The sequence below is a fragment of the Diabrotica undecimpunctata genome, chromosome 4 (genome assembly GCF_040954645.1).
Source record: "Diabrotica undecimpunctata isolate CICGRU chromosome 4, icDiaUnde3, whole genome shotgun sequence".
Lineage (NCBI taxonomy): Eukaryota > Metazoa > Arthropoda > Insecta > Coleoptera > Chrysomelidae > Diabrotica > Diabrotica undecimpunctata.
Window position 1 is genome coordinate 132,509,663 of NC_092806.1, and position 22,167 is coordinate 132,531,829.

Consider the following 22,167-nt stretch of genomic DNA (forward strand, 5'->3'; position numbering starts at 1 on the left):
CAGGAATTTTCACTTGGCTAATAGAATTTGCTTCCAAATGAATGGAATAAAATTGTGTTTTATTTGTTTCGTAATATTTAATGGGGATTGTAGAATCTTTTGTAACTAGAAGCGATTTAGGGAAGTTTAATTGGGCTTCGAAGAGTTTTAGATTGTCGAGGCCAATAAGACCATCGAAAGTTTTGTGAAACTTAAAGAGGTAAAATTTCATTTTGCTGTCAGAATTAAATTCTGAAAATGATGGAATTTCGGCACAATATTTTTGGGAATAGTTTTGAAAAATTGATGTGACGACAAAGGGTTCATGTTTTATGTAACTTGGAAAATATGAAGAAGCTATTTCTGGGTTAAGAAATGACTTTGTGGATCCTGTATCGATTAAAAGTCGTAAAGAAGGCTTAGAGATTTCGATGTAGGGTAGCTCCTTCTTGTCGGGAAATGAATGAAGTTCAATTACGTTCCGATTGCTTCTGGTGGGTCCTCTCGAAAATTTACGTTTTCTTCGTATTCGGTTGGTTGATTTTCGTATGTATCTTGTAGAAAATTGTCGTATTCAGGTTCGTAGTAATCATTGTAGTTGGCATTCTCTTCTTGCTCATCTCCGTGGCATTGTATATTGTAAAGTTCTTCTACGGTGAATTTTGGCTGTGCTCGGTAATTTGGTGTAAAATTTGGACGGCCTCTGGATGTGGTTTCTGATATTCCACTCATAGGTGTTGGTCTAGACTGTTTTGACTGTCCAGGTTTGGGTGCCCATACATTTGACTGGTTCTGGGTCCAGAATGCTGGAGGGTTTGAATTTTGTCTAAATTGATCGAAGTTTTGTTGCCGATGTGGTTGCTGAAATTGATTCTGCGGATAGAATTGTCTCATTGATTGCTGCCATCGTGGAGGTGCAAAATTTGTCTGTTGGTACAATGGTTTTTGGATCTGTACAGGCATCTGCTGTCTCTGAGGTCAGCGTTCTTGATAATTTTCACTTCTTCCTGATGTTGAAAGTTGACTTATTTGATTTTTTTGAAGATATCGAACATTATTTTCTTCCTGTACGTATTGTATTGCCGTGGCTAAACTTCCTGGTCTCATTGCTCTGATAACAGAGCCCATTGGTTCTCGTAGGCCTGCTAAGAATGTTGTAAGAGCTTGTTGACGGAAAAATTCTTGTTTGCTCCTTTTAATATCGGCATTTATGGTATGTAATTCTAGGTAATTATTAATACAGCTTAAAAGTCCCATGATTTTTTCGTAAAAATGCATAATAGATTCTGTTGAGCCTTGTCTTAAATTTACTAGATCCCTTGTAAGCGAATTTTCGTCTCTCTGGTCTCCAAAATTTTGAATTAATGCGTTTTTTATTTCATCCCAAGTTTCGCATCCATATACAGATATAACTTCTTTGGCTCTACCTGTTAATTTACTGATAATACCATGAAGCAAAAATTTGTTTTGTATACTAGCTGCATTAAGTCTGTCATAGTAATGGTTTAGAAGTATTGTAGAAACTTTAATAAATTCATGTAATTCATTTGGATTTTCGTCAAAATTTGGAAGAATGCATAAATTTTTAACGTCAAATTGTGGAACTGCCATATTTTAAAAATTTTCAATATAATATATAGTCAATAGTCAAAAATTGGTATAGTAATTTTCAATAATCAATATATAAATATATAAATCTTAATCTACTTATTTTCTATCTATTAATCTCTATGTTTATTAATATATAGTATTTATTAAGCTATTCAATTTTGTCTAAATCTGACTCTAAAGTCAATCTAAGGCCTTAGAGGAGATATTTTTAAATTACTTTAATCTTTGTGTTAATCTATTCAAATCTTTGTTTTATTTATCTTCTAATTTAGCTCTGATTCAATCTAAGGACTCAGAGGAGTCTGATTTATTAAGAATTCTTTCAAAATCTAATCTTCTTAATTCTAAGTAATAATAAAATCGCTTACAGGATAAAGACGATGCCGATGTGCATTCCTTTGCTCCTGAAGGCTTCTTCTAAATTCTAATTCTCTAATTCCCTCGGGTGAACTCTGCAGACGGTTTCCCTGGGGCTGGTTCTTGGAACAGTGGACAAACACTTAAAAGTGACGAGGATCTGTAAAGACTCTTCCACTATCCTACTGACTGCGCCAATTATGAATGTTCTTGGGAAAAACACTTTTTTAAAAACTGAACTTCACAATTAAAACTTTTATTTCGACTTACAAAGATTTTAGTAACAACAATAATAATTTAAATCAGACTTTTTATTAATCAGACTTTTAATTAATCAGACTTTTTATTAATCAGACTTTTAATTAATCAGACTGAAAAATATTGATTTTAACATGGTGTTTTTATAATTTATTAATTGCTGATCTTGCTGTTCAATACGTCGCAATTTAGTCCAGAATGTTCAAGCGGTAGCCCCGTGTTGGAATCCACGTGGTGGAACTTACTGGATGGTAGCGGTCATTGTACTGTAACTCGCGCAACGCCACTGGTTTGACATGGACTAGTATCAGTTGTGTGAGTTTTTAAAGCATGCTTTGATAAATAATGTTAATAATATACATTTTATTACTTGTCAAACTAGTGTCGTTGACCTATTGACATATTCCAATGAAGGACTACTGGAATTTTTTCTATTCATACCTACTTTATAGTAGGTATGAAACAATAAGCAGAATGATAAAAGAAAATAAGAGAAAAGAACAAGAAATACTAATAGAAGAAGTAATACAGAACAACAAAAATATGAAATGCTTAAGACCGGAATTAGGTATGTGTGAAATAAACAAAATAAAAGATGTAATCGGAGTAGAAACAAACATTAAAGATGACATCATAAATATAATCCACCATTTTTACTCAGAATTATATAAAACAAAAAAGGAACCACCAGAAGAAATTAAAAACCAACTAAAGGCTAAAATAAAAAATGTCAACTCAGAGCTACAGCCAGAAATAAGCAAATCAGAAATAAAGAAGGCATTGAAAGAAATGAAAAACAACAAATCGCCTGGAAAAGATGGAATAACTGCAGAGATGCTGAAATATGGTGGAAAAGTGGTCATTAATACTCTACATTCCCTTTTTAAAAACATATTAAAAGAAAAAATAATCCCAAACAACTGGAAGGAATCCGTAACCATTATCTTACACAAGAAAGGGGATAAAGCAGATATAAAAAAAATATCGTCCTATAACACTCCTCAATGTAATGTATAAACTCCTAACAAAAATTTTAAACAATAGATTGACGACAAAATTCGACGGATACCAGTCGAAAGAAGAAGCTGGTTTTAGAAAGGGGTTCAGCACAAGTGACCATTTACTAAGTATGAAAATACTTGTAGAATGGGCAAATGAATACCACATTCCCCTATATATAGCGTTCATAGATTTGAACATTGGGTAGTGAAAAGTTCTTTAATTGACAGCACAGAATTGACTACAGATATACGGAACTAATAGCCAAGATATATATATATATATATATATATATATATATATATATATATATATATATAAGGAAGCCAAAACAACAATTAAAGTATATGAAGGAACAAAATCAATACAAATAAATAGAGGCGTGAGACTCTGAAACTTTTCAATCAGGCTTTGGAAGATATTTTTAAGGAATTGGAAGATTAGAATGGGAAGAAAAAGGTATAAAAATTTGTGGACAACACTTGAACCACCTAAGGTAGGCTGATGACATCGCATTGATAACCGATAAAAAAGAAGAATTATTTGAAATGGTGAAAGAACTGGACGTAGAAGCTGGAAAAATTGGCCTTAATCTGAATTGGCAAAACCAAACAGCAGAGATAAAAAGACGAGTTAGACAGAGAAAAATGGAAAAGGATTGGGGAGGCCTATGTCCAAAGATAGACCGAAGAAGGCTAATTAGATAGATAGAATTAGATCTACTTTATAAAGGGTCATGTTGCTACATATTCCTGTTATAGACTCTGATTTAAATGGGTTTTTTGCTTTCAAATTTGACCAATCGAGTTTTGGAAATACCCGTTACGGAAATCTTGACATTGTTTTTTTCTACATGTCTTGATCAGCCCAACCTAAGTCTTAGGATTGTCACTTCCATCACTTCCAGTTTCAGTCTTTTCTTCTCAATGGCACCAAAGTCTCTATCCACTGCAACCATATTGCAATGTATTTAAAGATGTTTCTTTTGCATAACTGGTCTAGGTAAGTAAAAAGAATTCGATTTCTGTTTTGGCTAAATGCGTTGTCACAAAAAAATTTTAAATTTGTTTGCAGCAAATCGTTGTGTTTTTCAATATAATCATTCAAACTGGTTGTAACCTAATTTGGCCCTTTGTGGGCAAAATTTCATGCCAAGGCAGATTCTTTTCATAATCAAAACATATAGGTAATCATTTCAGAAGAATCAGTTGATTTTTGAACTTTAATTTTTGTATTTTAAATGCATCTGCTTTTCTAAGTTGAATATCCTTATCCCTTATAAAAGTATTTAAGATTTCCTCATTAGATTCCAGTTCAGCTTGCCTTATACTAACTGGGCTATTTGTAAAGTTGTTGCATATATCCTTTCTTATATATCCAAATGAAATATTAAATTATTCATTTAAATATCTTTGCAAAAATCCCATATGAAACTTTATTATTGGAAAGTGTAACAAAATTTTCATGCAGTTTACTAATTGATAGATTAGGGTTCAGGTATTTTCTATTACGGCTATCAGATCTTGTATAGTGGGATTTTTGAGCTGGTAATTCAGCAACAAATTTTCTGATATTTCCAAGAGATTCTTGTAGTGTTCTGTTTGGCCTAGTCGCATGACTTCCTTTATTGTTTATTGGATGAGATGCAGTTCTACCCTTATTGTCTAATCTAGATTTAAAAATATAGGCTCATAGCCGGGCTCATCTAAAAACACAATATAGAGTCGCTAGCAACAGAGAGTACAAAACTCCTTTATGAGAACAGGATTACCAGCAAACTAAAAGAAATCGAGTTACAACCAGAATGGGGAATAGAAGATACTTGGCAAAAAATCAGAAAATGCATCAACTATGCAGCAGAAGAAGCAATTGGAAAGCGAAAAATTAACACGAGGGCGATAAACCACACCAAATCGTGATTTTGTCAAGAGATAAAAGAACTCTCTGAATTAATACGCAAATGCTACCTGAGATTTAGAAGCACACAATCGGAAGAAGCTCTCACAGAATATGTCCAAGTAAGAAACGAAGTAAACGCAAGAATAAAATCAATCTACAGAGAACATTGGGCTAAATTCACCAGCGACATCGACTACGACCTAGATGGTGCCCAAAAGAAAGTATGGAAAATGCTTCGGAACAGGAAAAAACCAGTTAACGAGTTCGTGCAGACCAAAGGAGTACCTATAGAGACATGGCAACAGCATTTTAAGGAGCTATATGACGCTGAAGAAACGCTGAATATAAACGAATATTAAGCAGATATAAGTGCTAAAATCAATAACGAAGAGGTAGAATCAAAGATCAAGAAGCTAAAAAACAGAAAATCACCTGGAACAGATGGTATACCCAATGAACTCTTAAAATATGAAGGCCCTGAACTTGCAAGTAAACTGTCACAACTATTTATCAAAATCCTTAACGATACAGAAACACCAGAGGAATGGCATAAGAGCATCACAATCCCCATATTTAAAAAAGGACAAAAACTTGCCCACAAAACTACAGAGGAATAACTCTTAAATACAACGATAAAACTTTTCACGAGTATTCTTAAAGACAAATTGGAAAGGCAAAGCACTTGTGCTGAAGAACAACAAGGTTTTACAAGAGGGCGGTCTATAACAGATGCAGTATTCATAATAAAACAAATAAAAGAAAAAGCTGTAGAGTTCGGCATGCCAGCGTATATTTGAATGATATTAATGATTGTATAAATGAATTAAGATGAACAATAACTTCTTGTAACTCGTTGGTCTTGCATGAACATTCCGGTAATACTATTGAATTTGTTTCTCACGGCATTTTGTATTTTATCAGCTTCATCCAAAGCTTTAAGCCGCTGTCCATTTATTTGGAAAAATAGGTGTAAGTTATGTTTTTTTCCTTTGAACTTCCTGCCTTTTCTTTCTATGTGTTTCAACTTCGGCTGACGTGATGCAGTTTGCTATAAAATATTGCATCTTTTCATGACTTATCAATAGCACCTACGCAGTATATTGATAAAGAGGACTTAAGTTTCATAAATCGTTTTTATGCGACAAAACTACAAAAATAGCTTTCGGTATAATGGATTTAAGTTAAATAATGTTCGTTTGTTTAAACAAAAATAGTTTAATCTAACTTATGTTCGTTGAACCAGTCTTAGTATTAACCTTATATTTTAAGATAGACTTAATTCTTTTCTACCACAACGAGCTTCTTCAAAATTTACGACCAGATGCGTAGATAACTCATTTTGGCCAAAAATATGCTTAATTTCTTTTGGCCTAACACTAGAGATATAATAAATATAATCATAACTACACCTCATTCAAATTCGACGTGCAGTAAAAGTAAACAAAACCAGGCTATGCTACGTAAGACTCCATAGGCGTGCGGTTTTGCTTTCATATTTCCTATTTCTTATCAAATTAATAAAACAGTATGTACAATTAAAGATTTGTTTACTATGAACAATGAAGATAAAATATGCAATGTTAGTATTATTTTCAAGGAAATTCAAAATTAGCTTCACTACTGTAAAATAAAAAGAAACTTATGGTTTGACAAAAATAATAAAGCAGTAATTGCAACGTTGTTTTGACACTTAAACGATCGAAATCGAAACATCAAATACACTTATTTTTTAAAGTAAATTGTGTGTTAGTTCGCATCAAAAGTAGTAACTTATTATTATGTTTTCAGTTTTTATTTGAAAAACAATAAAACTCACGTGATCCAGATTACAAATGTTACCAGAAATTGAAATCTCATTTTACATAAATTTCGTAAATTTGAATACAGATATACCTTAACTTAAAATGTTTTCATAAACGAAAATTTTGTGTTAAAAAAAAATAAGGTATTGCACTTGGAGAAGTGCCGCCAGAAGTAAAAACTTCTTAAATTGCGTTGAAATTATGAGTATCAATATCTAAGAGCTTCCGGTTTAAACGGGGCTGCCAGTCATGAACTGAGCTCTTAATCGCACCCCATTCGTTTTTTAAGGAAAACGAAGTTTCAAACAAAAACCTATGCAAATGTCCGAGAAAATCATTCGTCAAAAATAAAAACATTCTACATATCTGACTAATAAATAAAACAAAAAACTCACAGTGTAAATTAATATTTTATTCAGAATCAGAGTCTGACGTGCTGCTCTCATTACCTACGTTAATTATCAGTGGTTCAACTTGAGTCTCAATGATATTGTCAAGATCCCACATCTTTTGTTCGACTTTCTGCTGAACATGCTGTATACATTTTTGCCATTTGGCAGATGTAATACGCGTAATTCCTTCATGAAAAAGATTTTTCATATCTGAAAATTTAAACGAAGTATTCTTCTCTGCAATATAATTTTTTAAATCTGCCCAAATTAACTCAATCGGATTAAGTTCGCAGTGGTATGGCGGAAGCCTCAATACTATCTGATTTTTTTCTTTAGCCATTTCATCTACAATATACTTAGTATATTCTTTTTTATGCTTATTTACAATAGCCAAAAGCTCAACTTTTAGAAGCGAGTTGTCAAAATTTATATTTTTTGATTGTAGCCAATTTTGAATGTCCACTTTCTTCGACGCGGTTGTCGGTATTTTTTCCACTCTTCTTGAGTGGTACGGTGCATTGTCTAAAACAATAACTGAATTTTTGTCCAATTTTTCTAATATCGAAAAGAACCACTTTTCAAATGACTCGCCAATCATCTCTTCATGGTAGTCGCCAGATTTTTTTGACTCGAAAGCCCATAAAGCATCAGGAACAAACCCGTCCTTACTACCAATGTGACAAATGATTAACCTCTTTCCTTTACCTAAAAATAAAGCGATTTTGAATTTACTCTTGAACTGGAAATTAACTACTATAGTAAATGCAAGACATTTATCATTACACTTCATTACCTTAAAACATATGATACTGTCTTACATTATCTATAAACGATAACGAAGAATAATTTTTAACTTCATAACTTCGTATCTTTAAAGTGAAACCGACTGTTACCATTATTTACGGATATAATGCAGTAACATACGTTCTAATGAGATGATGTGCAACGAAATTTGTTTTGCAGTTACTGGATGTAAAACTTTCAACAGACATTTAAACGTACCTGATGGATTTTTTAATCCAGTCGACAAACCATCTAGAAAGGCTTGCCTCGAAGAAACGATAGACTTATTGACCCAAACTTTAGATTTCGTATGTCCAGCATTAACCCACGTCTCATCTAGGTAATATATCTTACGACCATCATTTCGGTAAGCTTTAATTTTCTTTAAATATTCCCTCCTCCACAAAACAATCTCATCTTTTTCTAACAACATGCTCTGTCTTTCTCGTTTTTGATACTTAAAATTAAGTGTCTTAAGAACTTTATAAAATGTTGTTCTTTTAAAATTAGGCAGATCATTATCCTCATTAACTTCTCTTAAAACTTCATTTCATTTGCTATGTCGCATGTTAGGATTCGATCAGTTGTTTATTTTGAACTCAGCCAGAGGCATTCCTTAAGTCAATAAATCAAAATTTTTCTATAGTAAATTTATTTTCATTCATAGTGCCCTATGATATCTCGTACGTTACTATACGTTCTATATAATCAAGATCCTGTGTAGTGCCATTTTGGTAGTCGCCATGTTTTTTTCGCCTTAATATATTCGTTATATATTCCCCGTTTAATAAATATCGACAACCGAGTTAAAGAAAGCGGATATTCAAGATTTTTCTGACCTTTGCATAGGTTTTTGCTTTGAAATTTCGTTTTCCTTAAACCAACGAATGGAGTGCCATTAAGAGCTCAGTTCACGAGTGGCAACTCTGTTTCAACCTTAAATATTACGTTTAATTTTAAAACATTTTTACAAATTTAATGTAATTGTATTCTAATTCCGTGCATTACAATAACGGATTCACATTATTATGTTGTTGGAAAACCTGATTCTAACATGTTTATTCAGTTATTTTCAGTTCTGTTATTTCTGTAAACAAAAAATTTATATGAATAAATTCAAGTACGTAAATCCAGCACGCTCTAGGTAAGACATTAAAGACCCAGGTAGCAGTGGCCCAACTAAGTTAAATTAAATCCTTCCGCGTACAATGACTATAAATCATACAGGCGACCGCAACTTATGCTAAGATGTCTACTTCATATTTTCATATGTATTTCATAATACAGGAAAATATAGGTTTATACATCGTTAAAATCATGATGTGGGAGTGTCCCTCGTAACATTCATACTGTTGACGGTTTATTTATACTTACTGCAGCTCTATCTTATATTTAGTGTAGAAATGTTTAGAAAGGTTTTCGAAGCCCCGCCCAGACGTCAAACTCGGGACTCGAAAAACAAAACGAACTGTTTGAAAACACGCCAGTTTTAGTAAAGTTTGTGAAAAGTTGCTATTTTGTTTTATTGGACACGAGTTTGTGTTTTGTTTTTATTTTGTCCGTTTGGTGGGAAACCGCCATTAGATATTACATTTAATTTTAAAACAATTTTTACATATTTAATTTAATTTTATTAATTCAATGCATTACAATAACGAATTCGCATATTATATTGTTGGAAAACCTCATTCTAACATTTATTAATTTAATTTTATCTTTGTTATTCTTCTGATCATAAAATATAAATGATAACATTTATTATAAATATAAATGAATAAATTCAAGCACTATAATTCCCTGACGCACGCCCTGGTTAAAATATTATCACTAGAACGACAGTGGTCCAACTAAGTTATAGCAATTCTTCCGCGTACAAGGACTACTAAATGATATGGTATGTTGTAAATACTTGAGTTTCGTATACAATGTCTATTTATATAGTTTATGAGGTGGATATTATGTACGTTTATACATTGTAAATCGTGATTTGGGAGTGCTCCTCGTAATATTCATAATGTTGATAACGTGTATTGGTTTGTTTACTATTACTGCATCTTTAAGTTAAATTTGGTGTAGGGTAGATCGGGGCTAGTTGTGACAGGGGCATGTTGTGACAAATAGTTTTATAGACTAACCATAGGTAGCAGCGTCGCCCGGTTACCCAGAATTCCACGTCCGCATGTCCTCAGTCTGTTTGTGTAGTTTGGTTGTGATGCTATGCGTTTCTGCCGCTTTATAAAATTATATGTCATTTCGTTGTAACGAAGTAAAATTTTGCTGTTGTCTTTGAATTGTTATTTCACTTTCAAACCACAAGGTAAGAAACTTATTCTAGTTGTAGTAGATAGTTTGTTTATTTCTCTCTAGTAAGACACAGTTTGGTTTCTATACGACGTGTCAAGGTCTGTGCAAGTGGCTTTATGTAAAATGGCGTACGGTGGGGCTAGTTGTGACGAAAGGCTTGGGGCAGATTGTGACAGTGTCACAACATGCCCCTACTAATTTTAATGCATGTTTATGGGTTTGTTACAGATAATGGTGAGAAATTATAAAAGGAAAACGGAACGTGGTCGGAGTAATATAAACAGTTACGAGTCGGCTTCGTTAGATGTTAAGTCTGGATCGTGTAGTTTAAGGCAAGCAGCTGAAAAATATGGCGTTAACCGGATGTCCTTACTTAGATATATAAAAAAACAACAAACCAATCCAGATGGAGTGGTAGAAATGGGTTACAAAAGACCTCGAATGATATTTTCACAACAACAAGAAGAAGAGCTCTGTGAATATGCTGTTCAGGCAGCGAAAATATTTTATGGTATTAGCCCAAAAGAAATGAAAAGTTTAGCTTTTGAATTTGCTATAGCGAACAAAGTTCTTGTGCCTGAGAATTGGGTAGCAACAAAACACGCCAGTAATGATTGGTTTACAAAGTTCATGCAACGTAACAATAATGTGTCTATTCGTGTTCCTGAGGCTACCAGCTTAAGTCGGAGTACAAGTTTCAACAAGCATAATGTCGGACTCTTTTTTGATAACCTCGAATTAGTATTAAGTCAAAACCATTTTACAGCTAATGATATTTGGAATATAGACGAGACAGGGACTAAGACTGTCCAAAAACCGGTAAAAATCATAGCGAAGAAAGGCGAGAAAAGAGTTGGTGGTGTCACTTCAGCTGAGAGGGGGACCAATGTTACTATGGTTCTTGCTATTAACGCAGAGGGTAACTCAGTTCCTCCTATGTTCGTTTTTCCACGTAAGTTTTACAAGGAGCATTTTGTTCGTGATGGGCCAGTAGGTTGTTGTGGTACTGCTAACCCAAGTGGCTGGATAACAGGCCCGGACTTTTTGTTTTTTATGAAGCATTTTGTAAAAAAAGTAAGGTGCTCAAAGAAATCACCGGTTTTAGTTCTGTTAGACAACCACAGTGCTCACCTATATATCGAAGTCCTTGACTATTGTACAGAGCACGGTATTACTCTCTTATCGTTCCCTCCCCATACAACAAATAGACTTCAACCACTGGATGTTTCCGTTTTTGGTCCATTTAAGAAGTTTTTAAACGACGCCATGTGTGGATGGATGAAATCTCATCCTGGAAACACAGTCTCAATTTATGACATCCCAAGTATAGTGAAAACAGCATTACCTAAAGCTGTAACACCAACAAATGTTCAGGCAGGATTTCGTTCTACAGGAATATGGGAATTCAATAGAAACATTTTTAATGAAGAAGACTTTCTGTGTTCTTCGGTGACCGACCGACCTTTGAATAGGCCTATTGACATCGTAGATGGTAATGAGGAAGCCAGTGCTGGGCAGCTTAAAGAGTTTCAGCATCTCGATGAACCTGAACCGTCGTCATATTATGCTAACCAGCCAGGACCCTCCCATACCTATCAACCAGGACCATATCAACAAGGATCATCGCAGGCCAACCTACCAGGATCATTCCATGCCGAAGTTCTGCCTGTCAGCCCTATGGATATAAGACCTCTGCCAAAAGCTGGTCCTCGAAAAAATAAAAAACGCAAGAGCTTAACATCTGCAATTTTGACTAGCACACCTGTCAAGGAGACAATTCGCAGTGAAGAGTTAAAGAGGAAGGAAACAATAAAGTGCAAAGAGGATAAAATAAAGAAAAAATTATTTGACTCAAAACAACTGTTGCCTAAGAAAAAAGCAGCGCCAAAGAAAGAGACCGCAACAAGAAAAAGAGAAGACAGCTCAGAAGAAGAGGAAGAAGATTACTTTTGCTTAGTTTGTATGGGACCATATAAAAAGTCTAGGTTAGGAGAAGACTGGGTGCAATGTATGGAATGCAAGAGGTGGGCTCATGTAAAGTGCACAAAAGATGATCTTTATTATGTTTGTATAAACTGCCACTCTTCAGAACTACAAGTAGAATCAGCACAAATTGACGATAGCGATTAAGTTTTTTATTTTACTTTAAATTCACTAGATGTTTTTCTACACATTTGTTTCTTACATAAACATTTATCAAACATTTATGTATCTATACTTAACTATAAAATAAATTTATTATGGAAACTTTGTTATTATTCTCCAACTAAAGTTTATTATATTTAAAAATATTTACTGTCACAACCTGCCCCAAGTTCGTCACAACTTACCCCATATTGGGGCAAATTGTGACAATATGTGCATTTTGTAAAACTATTTACATACTGTAAGGTATTGCTTAAAAATTGCTGATGTTCCCAAATAATGATTCCCAATTAAAAATAGTACCTCATTAAAGTAATCTAACAGCCCTAAAAATTACGAAAAAAATGTTAAAAATTATTTTGTCCAAAGTGGCACAACTAGCCCCAGTCTACCCTAGGTACGTTCACATGCTGAAATTCAATGGTCTAAATATTCCGGCGCGCCCACCATTTTTTAAATTATTATCGCGTAAACAAAACCACCGACTTTCACCAAATTTTAATCACAGTGGATTTCATCACCTTTTAACTTTTTTACAAAAACTATTCATATATTGATCATTATTAATAAACCAATACTGTGACTAAAAAATTAGATTTTACATAGAAGATAATGCTAGCATATTATAATCTTTTATTGTTGATTTAAAATAAATTTACTCCAGACTACAATGACATAATGTTTGATGTTTTAGGTAAAGCTACCTCAAGAATTTCTTTTAATACCTACAACAAATTATACATTGTGATAACTATTACAACTGTTGTGATTTATTGAGCATTTTATGGTAAAATATTCATTCAATCCGTTAAAACAACGTACTTACCCACAACATGTCAAGACTAACATGGTTTTTAAACTAATTATTTCTGTTTTACTTTTCATGATATACTAATGCGTTAAAATTTGATTCTTTAAACTTTTTAAAATATGAATATACTGCAAGAGTTTAGCTATATCAAGAAATAGATAGATGAGAGAACAAACGAGAAATTGTTTTAATAAATATCAACTTCGTACACAACAAGAAAATCAGTGGTCCTCTGACTACCCTATAAAACCTACTGTCGTACTCGCTGAAGTTAAAGATGCAATTAAAGCGCGAAAGAGGAATATATCCCCAGGCATTGATTTAATACCAGGTGAAATACTACAGTTACTAGGTAACAAAGGATTACATATTATTCATTCTATCTGTGTCGCTGTTTGAAATCTGTGGTCCATTTTAATAGAAATGAGCACACCAATGTACCTGGTGACACTTATAAAAATCTGTACTAGTCCAATATAGCAACAGTACGACTAGATCAGAAGTTCTCAAACCAATTCAAGACCGAGAGAGGTGTTAGACAGGGTAGCGTGTTCTCACCTGACTTATTCAACATTTATGGTAAACATTTCATGAGGATGGCTTTAGATGGATGGACCGGTGGAGTAACAGTGGCAGTTAGTACAATCTCCAATTTAAGATTTGCTAATGACACTTCACTTATAGCAGCAAATAAGCAAGAAATGTTTAATCTTCTGCGAAGACTTAAATACAAAAGCAATGAAGTTGGTCTGAAAATCAATAAAGCTAAGACAAAATAATAGTGGTCGACAGATTCCACACTATATAACTGACTAACATAATATTACAGGAAAACCAAATAGTGGACAGTTTTGTCTATATCGTGTCTAGTATAACTAACGATGGTAACTGTAATGCATAAGTTTGAAGACATATTGGTATGGCAAAAAATGCGATGAGTCGCCTAACTAAAGTTTGGAAAGACAGATCTATTTCTCAAAATATCAAGATAAGACTGATGAATGCCCTTGTATTCTCAATATTTCTCACCAAATTAAGAACTCAGCTGGAAACTCATTCTGCGAAGATCTCAGAACAGCTAAAGATATAGACTAGTGGAGAAAAATTGTTAGGAATATTATAAATAATCACGATCCGCATTAATAGGGAAAACAAGCAAATAAATGTGCCCAACTGCTAGCGCCTTGCATCTTGGAGAATATTTTTTCTTGACCATTAGCTTCAAATCAGAGCACAATTAGAAAATGCCATACCACCCTTTTAAGAATTAAGAAAACCCCTCATAAACTGATAAACTCCACTTTTTTGTTGGATGGTAAATATCAATATTAATAATGCTATACAAATCTCTTCCGCAGAACACAGAACGAATAAAATTTTATCACAAATAAATAATGGGAACTGATACAGTGCTTCTAAACATTTTTAAAATAAATGCCTCAACACGGCAAAAAAGATTGAAAAAATACAAGAAGAAAATACTTGTTTCTAAAAATGTAAGATATTAGACAGTTATACAGACACATTTACTGCACAGGACAGTGCAAAATACAAATTATCCGCCGTAATAGTAGCAAGTATTTATTAATGAAGATATCGCTGCTTTCCTTTGATGGTGCAACCAAAAATCAAATACGATTTTGTGTTTTCTGTATAGATGAATTCTGTCATGAATATAGTATAGATGAATCTTTCAATTTCCATTAAATGGCCACCAGAGGGCAGATGTGCCGTTAGCTAGTTGGTAATACTATTGCAAGATTACTGGGCCTTCTCTTGTCCGCTCCTGTCGTTGGTTACGTTATTAAAATTATAATTTTGTTGGTTACGCACATAAATAGTTGATATTTTACGTCTTCCTACGCTTCTTCTGCCTTTGATTTTGTCCTGCATTATATTCTTTAACAGATTGTATTCACGCGAGTTACTTCATTTACATAAATTGTGTACATATAAATTCATTCAATTCATAAACATGTTTTTTAGTAATAAAATTCTGAAAAGGACCGTTTTAGCTCAACAACCCTTTCACCTCTGATTGTTCAGGATCCTCCTCCGCCGACACAGCCACGAAGCCAACCACCAGTGGAACCCACACAGCAAAAAGCCAAAAATTAAAGAAAAAATTAAACCACGTCCTGAAAAACCTATACCAGGACAAGAAATCATAAAACAAGAAAAATCCAACCCACAAAAAACGACCATCAAGACAATGCGACAGTTTGTATTTTTCAACTCTTATGGTGTATCCAAGTATTCCAACTTCCTGAATTTTATGGGATTTAAAACTCATTGTTTTCCTAGTTGCTCAAGGACTTGTCCGTTTATTTTGCGATCCATCCATGATATTTTCAGAATACGCTGGTAACATCTCATTTTGAATGTTTGCAGGTTGTAAATATTGGATTGTTTCAATGCCCAGCATCCAGCATACCCACATTCTATTGAAGTAAAGATACCATCAGCATCACAGCAACCCAGTAAAATAAGAAGAATGATAATTTTTATAATTAAAATTTGAAGATCCTGAATTTGGATATTTTGTAATTCTAATGTGTTTTCCATCGGCCGCCCCTAGACAGTTTGGTAATTGCCATAATTCAAAAAATCTCTGTGCTTTCCATTTTTCTTTATTTGGTAATACCATATATAGTTCTCTTAACGAATTCCATATGGCATTTGTAGTTTCTTCTATAATTAATCCAATGGTACGTTCACCTCTTTGAAAATATAAAGCTAGGGCAGCAAATGTGCAGCCAGTAGCTAAATACCTGAAACACACACCTCAAGTAGATTTTCAATGAATACAGTCGGCACACCCGATTCTTCGCCCAATGATGTTGCCACAACTTTATTCCATAGAAGTAATCGCAACACAGTTACTACTGATGACATTTCTCCTCCTTCGACCAATATGCAACAACAGTGTTTCTTACAAATATTAATGTAATATTTTATTAATAAATATACCTAGATATAGTACGTCTTTTACTTACCTAAGTGTTATCATAAGTCTTTCTTCTGAACTAACACACTCACGCATGTTAGTATTGTGCTTTTGAATGGCAGGACCTACAATTAACACCAAATCTTTAAATTTATTTTTAGACATTCTGTAAAATGTGTGGAATTTAGAGTCATCTTCCGACAACTCTTTGGCGGCAATAAATAACCTTCTGTTGTAGTTTTTGTAAATATAAGGATGCACTCAAAATTTCCTCTGTTTCTTTTTTTACGGTGGCTAAGATAATTTTACATTTTAAGTAAGTCCTCTTCATCACTCGACATCTTTGCAACTACTGTAAAAGCATGGAAAACCTTAAAACAAGACGATCACATGCCGCTTGCAAATCGAATCGTTTGCGGATTTTAAGGCGTAAAGGAATCGTCGCTGCATAACGAAACTTTTACGCGTCTATGATGATACGCTTCGTGTGCAGAATGCCTAAGGAATTAACTTTGCAGCAACGATCTCTTTGTATTGACCTTCGCGTTCGAATGACATCGCTATATTTTTCCAGTGCTACTGTATGGGATAGAAGCGTGGACCCTAAGTGAGGCGATGCTTAAAGTCTTGAAAGCCTTTGAGATGTGGTTATATATACGACTACTACTCTACTAGTCGACTATTTTAAAGAAACGTAAGCTGGAATACTTCTTCGGTTATATTATGATACACCCAGAAAAATCTAAACTTTAACATCTGATCATTGAGGAAAAGATTCAAGGTAAATGTGGTCCTGATAAAGGCATGAAAGTTTATTTCCTTTTAGTAAAAAGCTAATTGAGGTAATTAAGAAAGTAGTATCTAATATTACCAAAAAAACTGGCAGAAAAGAATCGCTAAAGTCATCAAAGTTGAAGAATACATACTATAAGAAGATTGGACACGTCCACATTAATGATGAAAATAAATTTATTATTAAATCGAATGATAATAGTGACGCTGAAAATACGGAAGAAGGAGAAAATTAATTAAGTTTATAAGTATTTTAAGTCATTCCTTGTTAATTGTTGTCTTGTGCAACTAATATTCCGACTCATTACAGGTGTAATAATGAAAACACACTCATTTTAAAAAAATTACAGAGATTTACAATTACAATTTACAATTACATGCTTGCATTTTTTGCTGAACTTTAAAATTTTTGAACTGTACATTTACGTTAATTTTAGATTTAACTCTGTAACTATAAAGTTCTTTTAATATCAATAATAATTCTAACAATACCAAGAGTAATTACAAAAGCTATTCTACAATCAGTTATCAATGCAAGCATTAGGTAAGAGGGAAGGTTTAACGATGGTAAAACTATTACATGGATAACACAGGCTAACAAAAAAAAAAGATTTATAAAACTTTTATATTTTACTTTATCTTACAAATTTACCGGAACTCGGGTGGAGCGAAAAAATTGATATTTTTTTTGACATGTAATACCTGCGAAAAGTTTACCCTACCTATAGTATACTTGCTCCTAAAATTTTAGTAGAAAATAAAAATATCTTCAGGGCTCTACCGCGCATCAAAAAAAGAAAAAATCAAGAAAAATCGATTTTATTTATTTTTTACTTTTAATAAATAAAAGGAGCTGCTTTTATTGATGTTAATTATTTTCTATTATTTTATTTAAAAACAATGTCATTAGAGCTCTATCTGTCACCCAAGTAAAACTATGAGCAATATTTTTGGAAATGAAACAGATCAAAAATCTCATCAAATAATTTATACTTTGATCAAATAAAAGGCAGATATCGAGCACAGTTTTATTAGTTTAATCTTGCCCAAGTACTTTCACTCCCTAGAGCATCTTCAGGGGCATTTCGTCAATTGCGGCCTATCCAACAAGAATAAAATGTTATAAACATAAAATTAAACATCACACTATACTACACAAGGACAAACACTTTAAAAAAATTTTAAAAATAGGCGAAGCTACATTATGTATGGAACCCTAAGACAAAATGATTCTGTCTTCGGTTTCCACACATATGGTCCATCCTAATAGTTATTAATATAATAATATTTAGCTTCCGCGCTATTACATTAGAAAAAAAAATTTTATTATTTTTTTTATTTCACCCTGTAGACCCTAAAGATAAAATAGTAGAAAAAAATAAAAAAAACATGGTACTCCTCGATGCAGTAAGCAACTTTTCCGCGCTATTACATTTCGAATAAAAAATAATAAAAAAATTCTTCATGTTTCACTCCACCCTACTTAGAATCATTTCAGGAGTCAATGCATCTGTAATTTCTTTCACTTTTTTCTGTAAAACTTCTCAAATAGCTTTGTCTCCTATGCGAGGCCATCTGTTGTTCCCGACGAAGTAACTAACAGTAATTATCCATTATGTTGGTATTCCAACGTCTCTGCTATTGTTTTTTCATAACCTTGATATTCTGGTGGAATCGTTCGCCTTGTTTTTTACCAATGTCATCTAAATTTTCAGAGAAAAAGTCAAGATGGTTATGCAAAAAGTGGATTTTGAGGCCAGACATCCCAAATATTTAAACTTATCTAACAAATTAGCTACTATAAACTCGTGGTTAGGGTCTTTCACATTTCCTAAAAACTTGGTTACAATTTTTTTATTACAATCCAATCTTCTTTTTCCTTAGACGTCATTTTGGTTTCAAAGGTGTTCATTCAAGTACTTGAAACATTTTCCATCTTTAGGAAGGGCGTTGACAAACTGTTTCATCAAGCCTAACTTGATGTGTAGAGCTGGAAAGACGATTTTCTTTGGATCTACCAAAGTTTTGTACAAAATGTTCTTCTCGTCAGGTGTTAAAATATTTCTTATGAGCCATTTTTTTGTAGCCCAGTGTTTATTCCTTGTTCTACTATCCCATTTGCAAATAAAACCTAAAAACTTTGCAAATCCCTTTGGTTGACCAAACAACTTTTGATCTCCACAGATCATCCAAATGTGAGCTGAATAGCTGATTTTCTATAGAATTGAGTTAAGATATTTATATGTCTCTTACATATGGACTGAATAAGCAATATGAAGTGAAGCATAAGTGTTCCCACTGTGTAATAGTACAGCTTTTAAACTGGTTTTTAAACTAGAAAAAACCTCCAATCATCCTTATTATACTCAATAATCATTAGGCCACCAATATCATGACAGGAGACCAAATCCCCTTCCTGCCTGAAAAACTAAGCAAACTGCTTATCTCTGTACCTGTACTTGTAATTTTTGGGACCCGAGAATAAGGATTTTAATGTTTTAATTTTTATAATTCATTTTTATTACTATTTAACAGAAAAACGTGATATTCATAATTATTGCTGAAACGTATCCAAATTATGCCAAATCGTTGATTGCGTTTACGCAAAAAAATTATACATCGATATTACTGTGCCAAAACAGGAAAGGAAACTCAATACTTATTACACACATCGTATGACATAATTTGAACTGGAGATTGATCTTGGCATTTGGTTTATTTATTTTTTAAATAATTTGTTTTTATAGTATATAATATTCCTGTTCTGGATTATATTACATGTACGTGCCAATATAATAAAATATATTAATACTATGTGGGCGATATCGATTTTTATTATTTATTGTGTCGATGCATCTTTAAAATCAGTAATAAGTCAATCAGTGTCTCCTGAACTTTACGTATTGTAAGTTTTGACTGAAATTGTGTAACGAATACCTAAGTACCTAGACTTGAATGCAAATAGATTGTTTCGGATTTATAGTTAGATAATACTTTCTGGAATTCCTAAAATAAAAATGTATGTTTTTATAAAAGTATTTAGGTACTACACTATTTAATTAAATTAATATACAGTGTGACTATTTAACTTAAACCATATGGGAAACTTTTTTATTAATAATTTTAAAAAATTTATTCTTCATACAAATCTCTGTATGGTCTAAAACCTAAGATGCAATCATTAGATATCAAATTTTATCGACTGGCCAACGCAAGGACTCGCTGCTGCCGAAATTTGTATGGAAATGACCACTTTTTTCACTATCGTTCAGGAGTTGTACGTATTTTTTTCAAGTTCTACGCATAGGTTGAATGTTGAATGCATTACAAAATTTTTGTAAGAGCAAACATTTAAGAATTAAACCTATTTGTGACATCTGTTTACATTATTTTTCCTCAAACAAAGATGAAAAAGCATTAGCAAGGTCCGAAACTGCCGGTTTACATAAAAAAAATTGATAGATTTGAGTATGTACTGCTACTTACTATGTGGGAAAAGATTTTAGATAGAATAAATGCTTCAAACAAGACTTTTCAATAAAAAGACGAATCCCTAAATACAGCAGTTTTAATATTTGATTCATTGACAGATTTAAAAAAAACTGCCAAAGTAATTATTACAATTTAAGACTTTTATAACTAAAGAAAATATTATTTCGCCTGTATCCATGTGGTCATTTATTCAGGAAAATAATATTATTGCAACATTCAAATTTAAACACAATTCTGAGAATTTATTTAACCCTTCCAATATGCAATGCAAGCAGAGAAAAATCATTCTCAGTAATGGTCGGAATAAAAAAATATTTAAGATCCCCGTTAGGCCAACAAAAATTAAATAGTATATCATTACTTTATATAGAAAAATAGTTATTAAATAAATCTATTCATTATGATAAACTAATTAACGAGTTTGCAGAATTAAAAATAAAAAAAGGCAATATAACTAATCAATCTGGGTATATTTTTAAGTGTTATTATCTGTTTTAAGAAATTATTGTTTATGTTTATTTGTTCTAATAAAATATATTTATTGAATTCTTGTACATCTATATTACGTTTTTCTTTTTTTTTTGAATCCGATAATTAAATAAAACTACATGAGTACTATGTGCTTTGAAACCAAACTACCAAAAGCAAAGTATGTGTTATTACTGAAAAATAGGCCTATAATTACAATGTTGCCTAGGACCCGCTTTAGCCTTAGTCCGCCTCTGGTAAATAGATATACCAGGCGACCACAAATTATTTTCTTTTAACCTTGAGCCAAGCAATTATGATTTTTCCTCTGTTAAACCCAAATCTCTTACTAAATCATCTAACTCAGTGTGTGTAAACAACTGTGGTTGCAATTTTCTAAAGGACACTAAAATTAACCATCACCTCCTGGACCAGTATTTAAAATGTCATCAATACGTAGAGGAAGGTCAGGGACTGACAGTTCAGGTTCATGCTCTACCGAACAGATAGCAGATGGAGGTTAGGTTAAACAATCACTTTCTAATATTTGGAGTTATATCCAGAAACATTGACAGTACAAAAATAACCATCATTTAGTTGATTTTTTACTCTCTCCATACCATAGGCACTGCAAATCTGAAATAATTTGTTCTTTCTTCGACCACTTGCTTAAATCCTTAATATAATCATAACATACATTGTGAAGAGCCCAACCTTTGTCTTGGTCACCAATTTTACATCAAAATATGCAAAATATACCTGTAACAAAATCACCACATATGTAACAAAATTATTTGGACAGTTTTTACAACCGCAACTAACCATACGTAAAAGCATATGAGTCAAACAGTGAAAAGCGAGGTTATGTTTATAAGAATAAATGAACTATACAACTGTTAATGAAGAGGAAAAAGAACAAAAAGTGTTGTACAATTCATTAACAGTGCTACCAACCAAGTAACATTAGATTTATCTGCTCGTTAAACAAAATAAAATGTAATTATGCAATTTTAAATGTTAAATTGTGAAAGAATGGTGGGTAATTCTTCTTCTTCGCGTGCCATATCAGAATTATCCGACGTTGGCGATCACCATTGCGAAGGCTTCTCGATCTTCTGCAATATGGAA

General features: G+C 32.8%; 1 protein-coding gene and 1 pseudogene across 1 annotated transcript; both read right to left on the reverse strand.

Annotated features, from left to right (window-relative positions):
* Positions 1-7,316: 7,316 nt before the first annotated feature.
* LOC140438960 (uncharacterized) lies at positions 7,317-8,513 on the reverse strand. The gene is made up of 2 exons (XM_072528595.1): positions 8,300-8,513; positions 7,317-8,002 (listed from the first exon to the last, which is right to left on the reverse strand). Exons 1-2 carry the CDS (start codon positions 8,511-8,513, stop codon positions 7,317-7,319), a joined length of 900 nt encoding a protein of 299 aa, XP_072384696.1.
* A 7,116-nt stretch (positions 8,514-15,629) lies between these two features.
* Positions 15,630-16,628, reverse strand: LOC140438961 (uncharacterized; annotated as a pseudogene).
* Between the last annotated feature and the right edge of the window lie 5,539 nt (positions 16,629-22,167).

Bases quoted from the DNA above. Each gene is read 5' to 3' on its own strand.
- LOC140438960 (XM_072528595.1), bottom strand. From the start codon at position 8,513: ATGTTGTTAGAAAAAGATGAGATTGTTTTGTGGAGGAGGGAATATTTA. The intron at 8,003-8,299 runs GTACGTTTAAAT...CTTTATTTTTAG, and splicing joins TGGATTAAAAAATCCATCAG to GTAAAGGAAAGAGGTTAATC.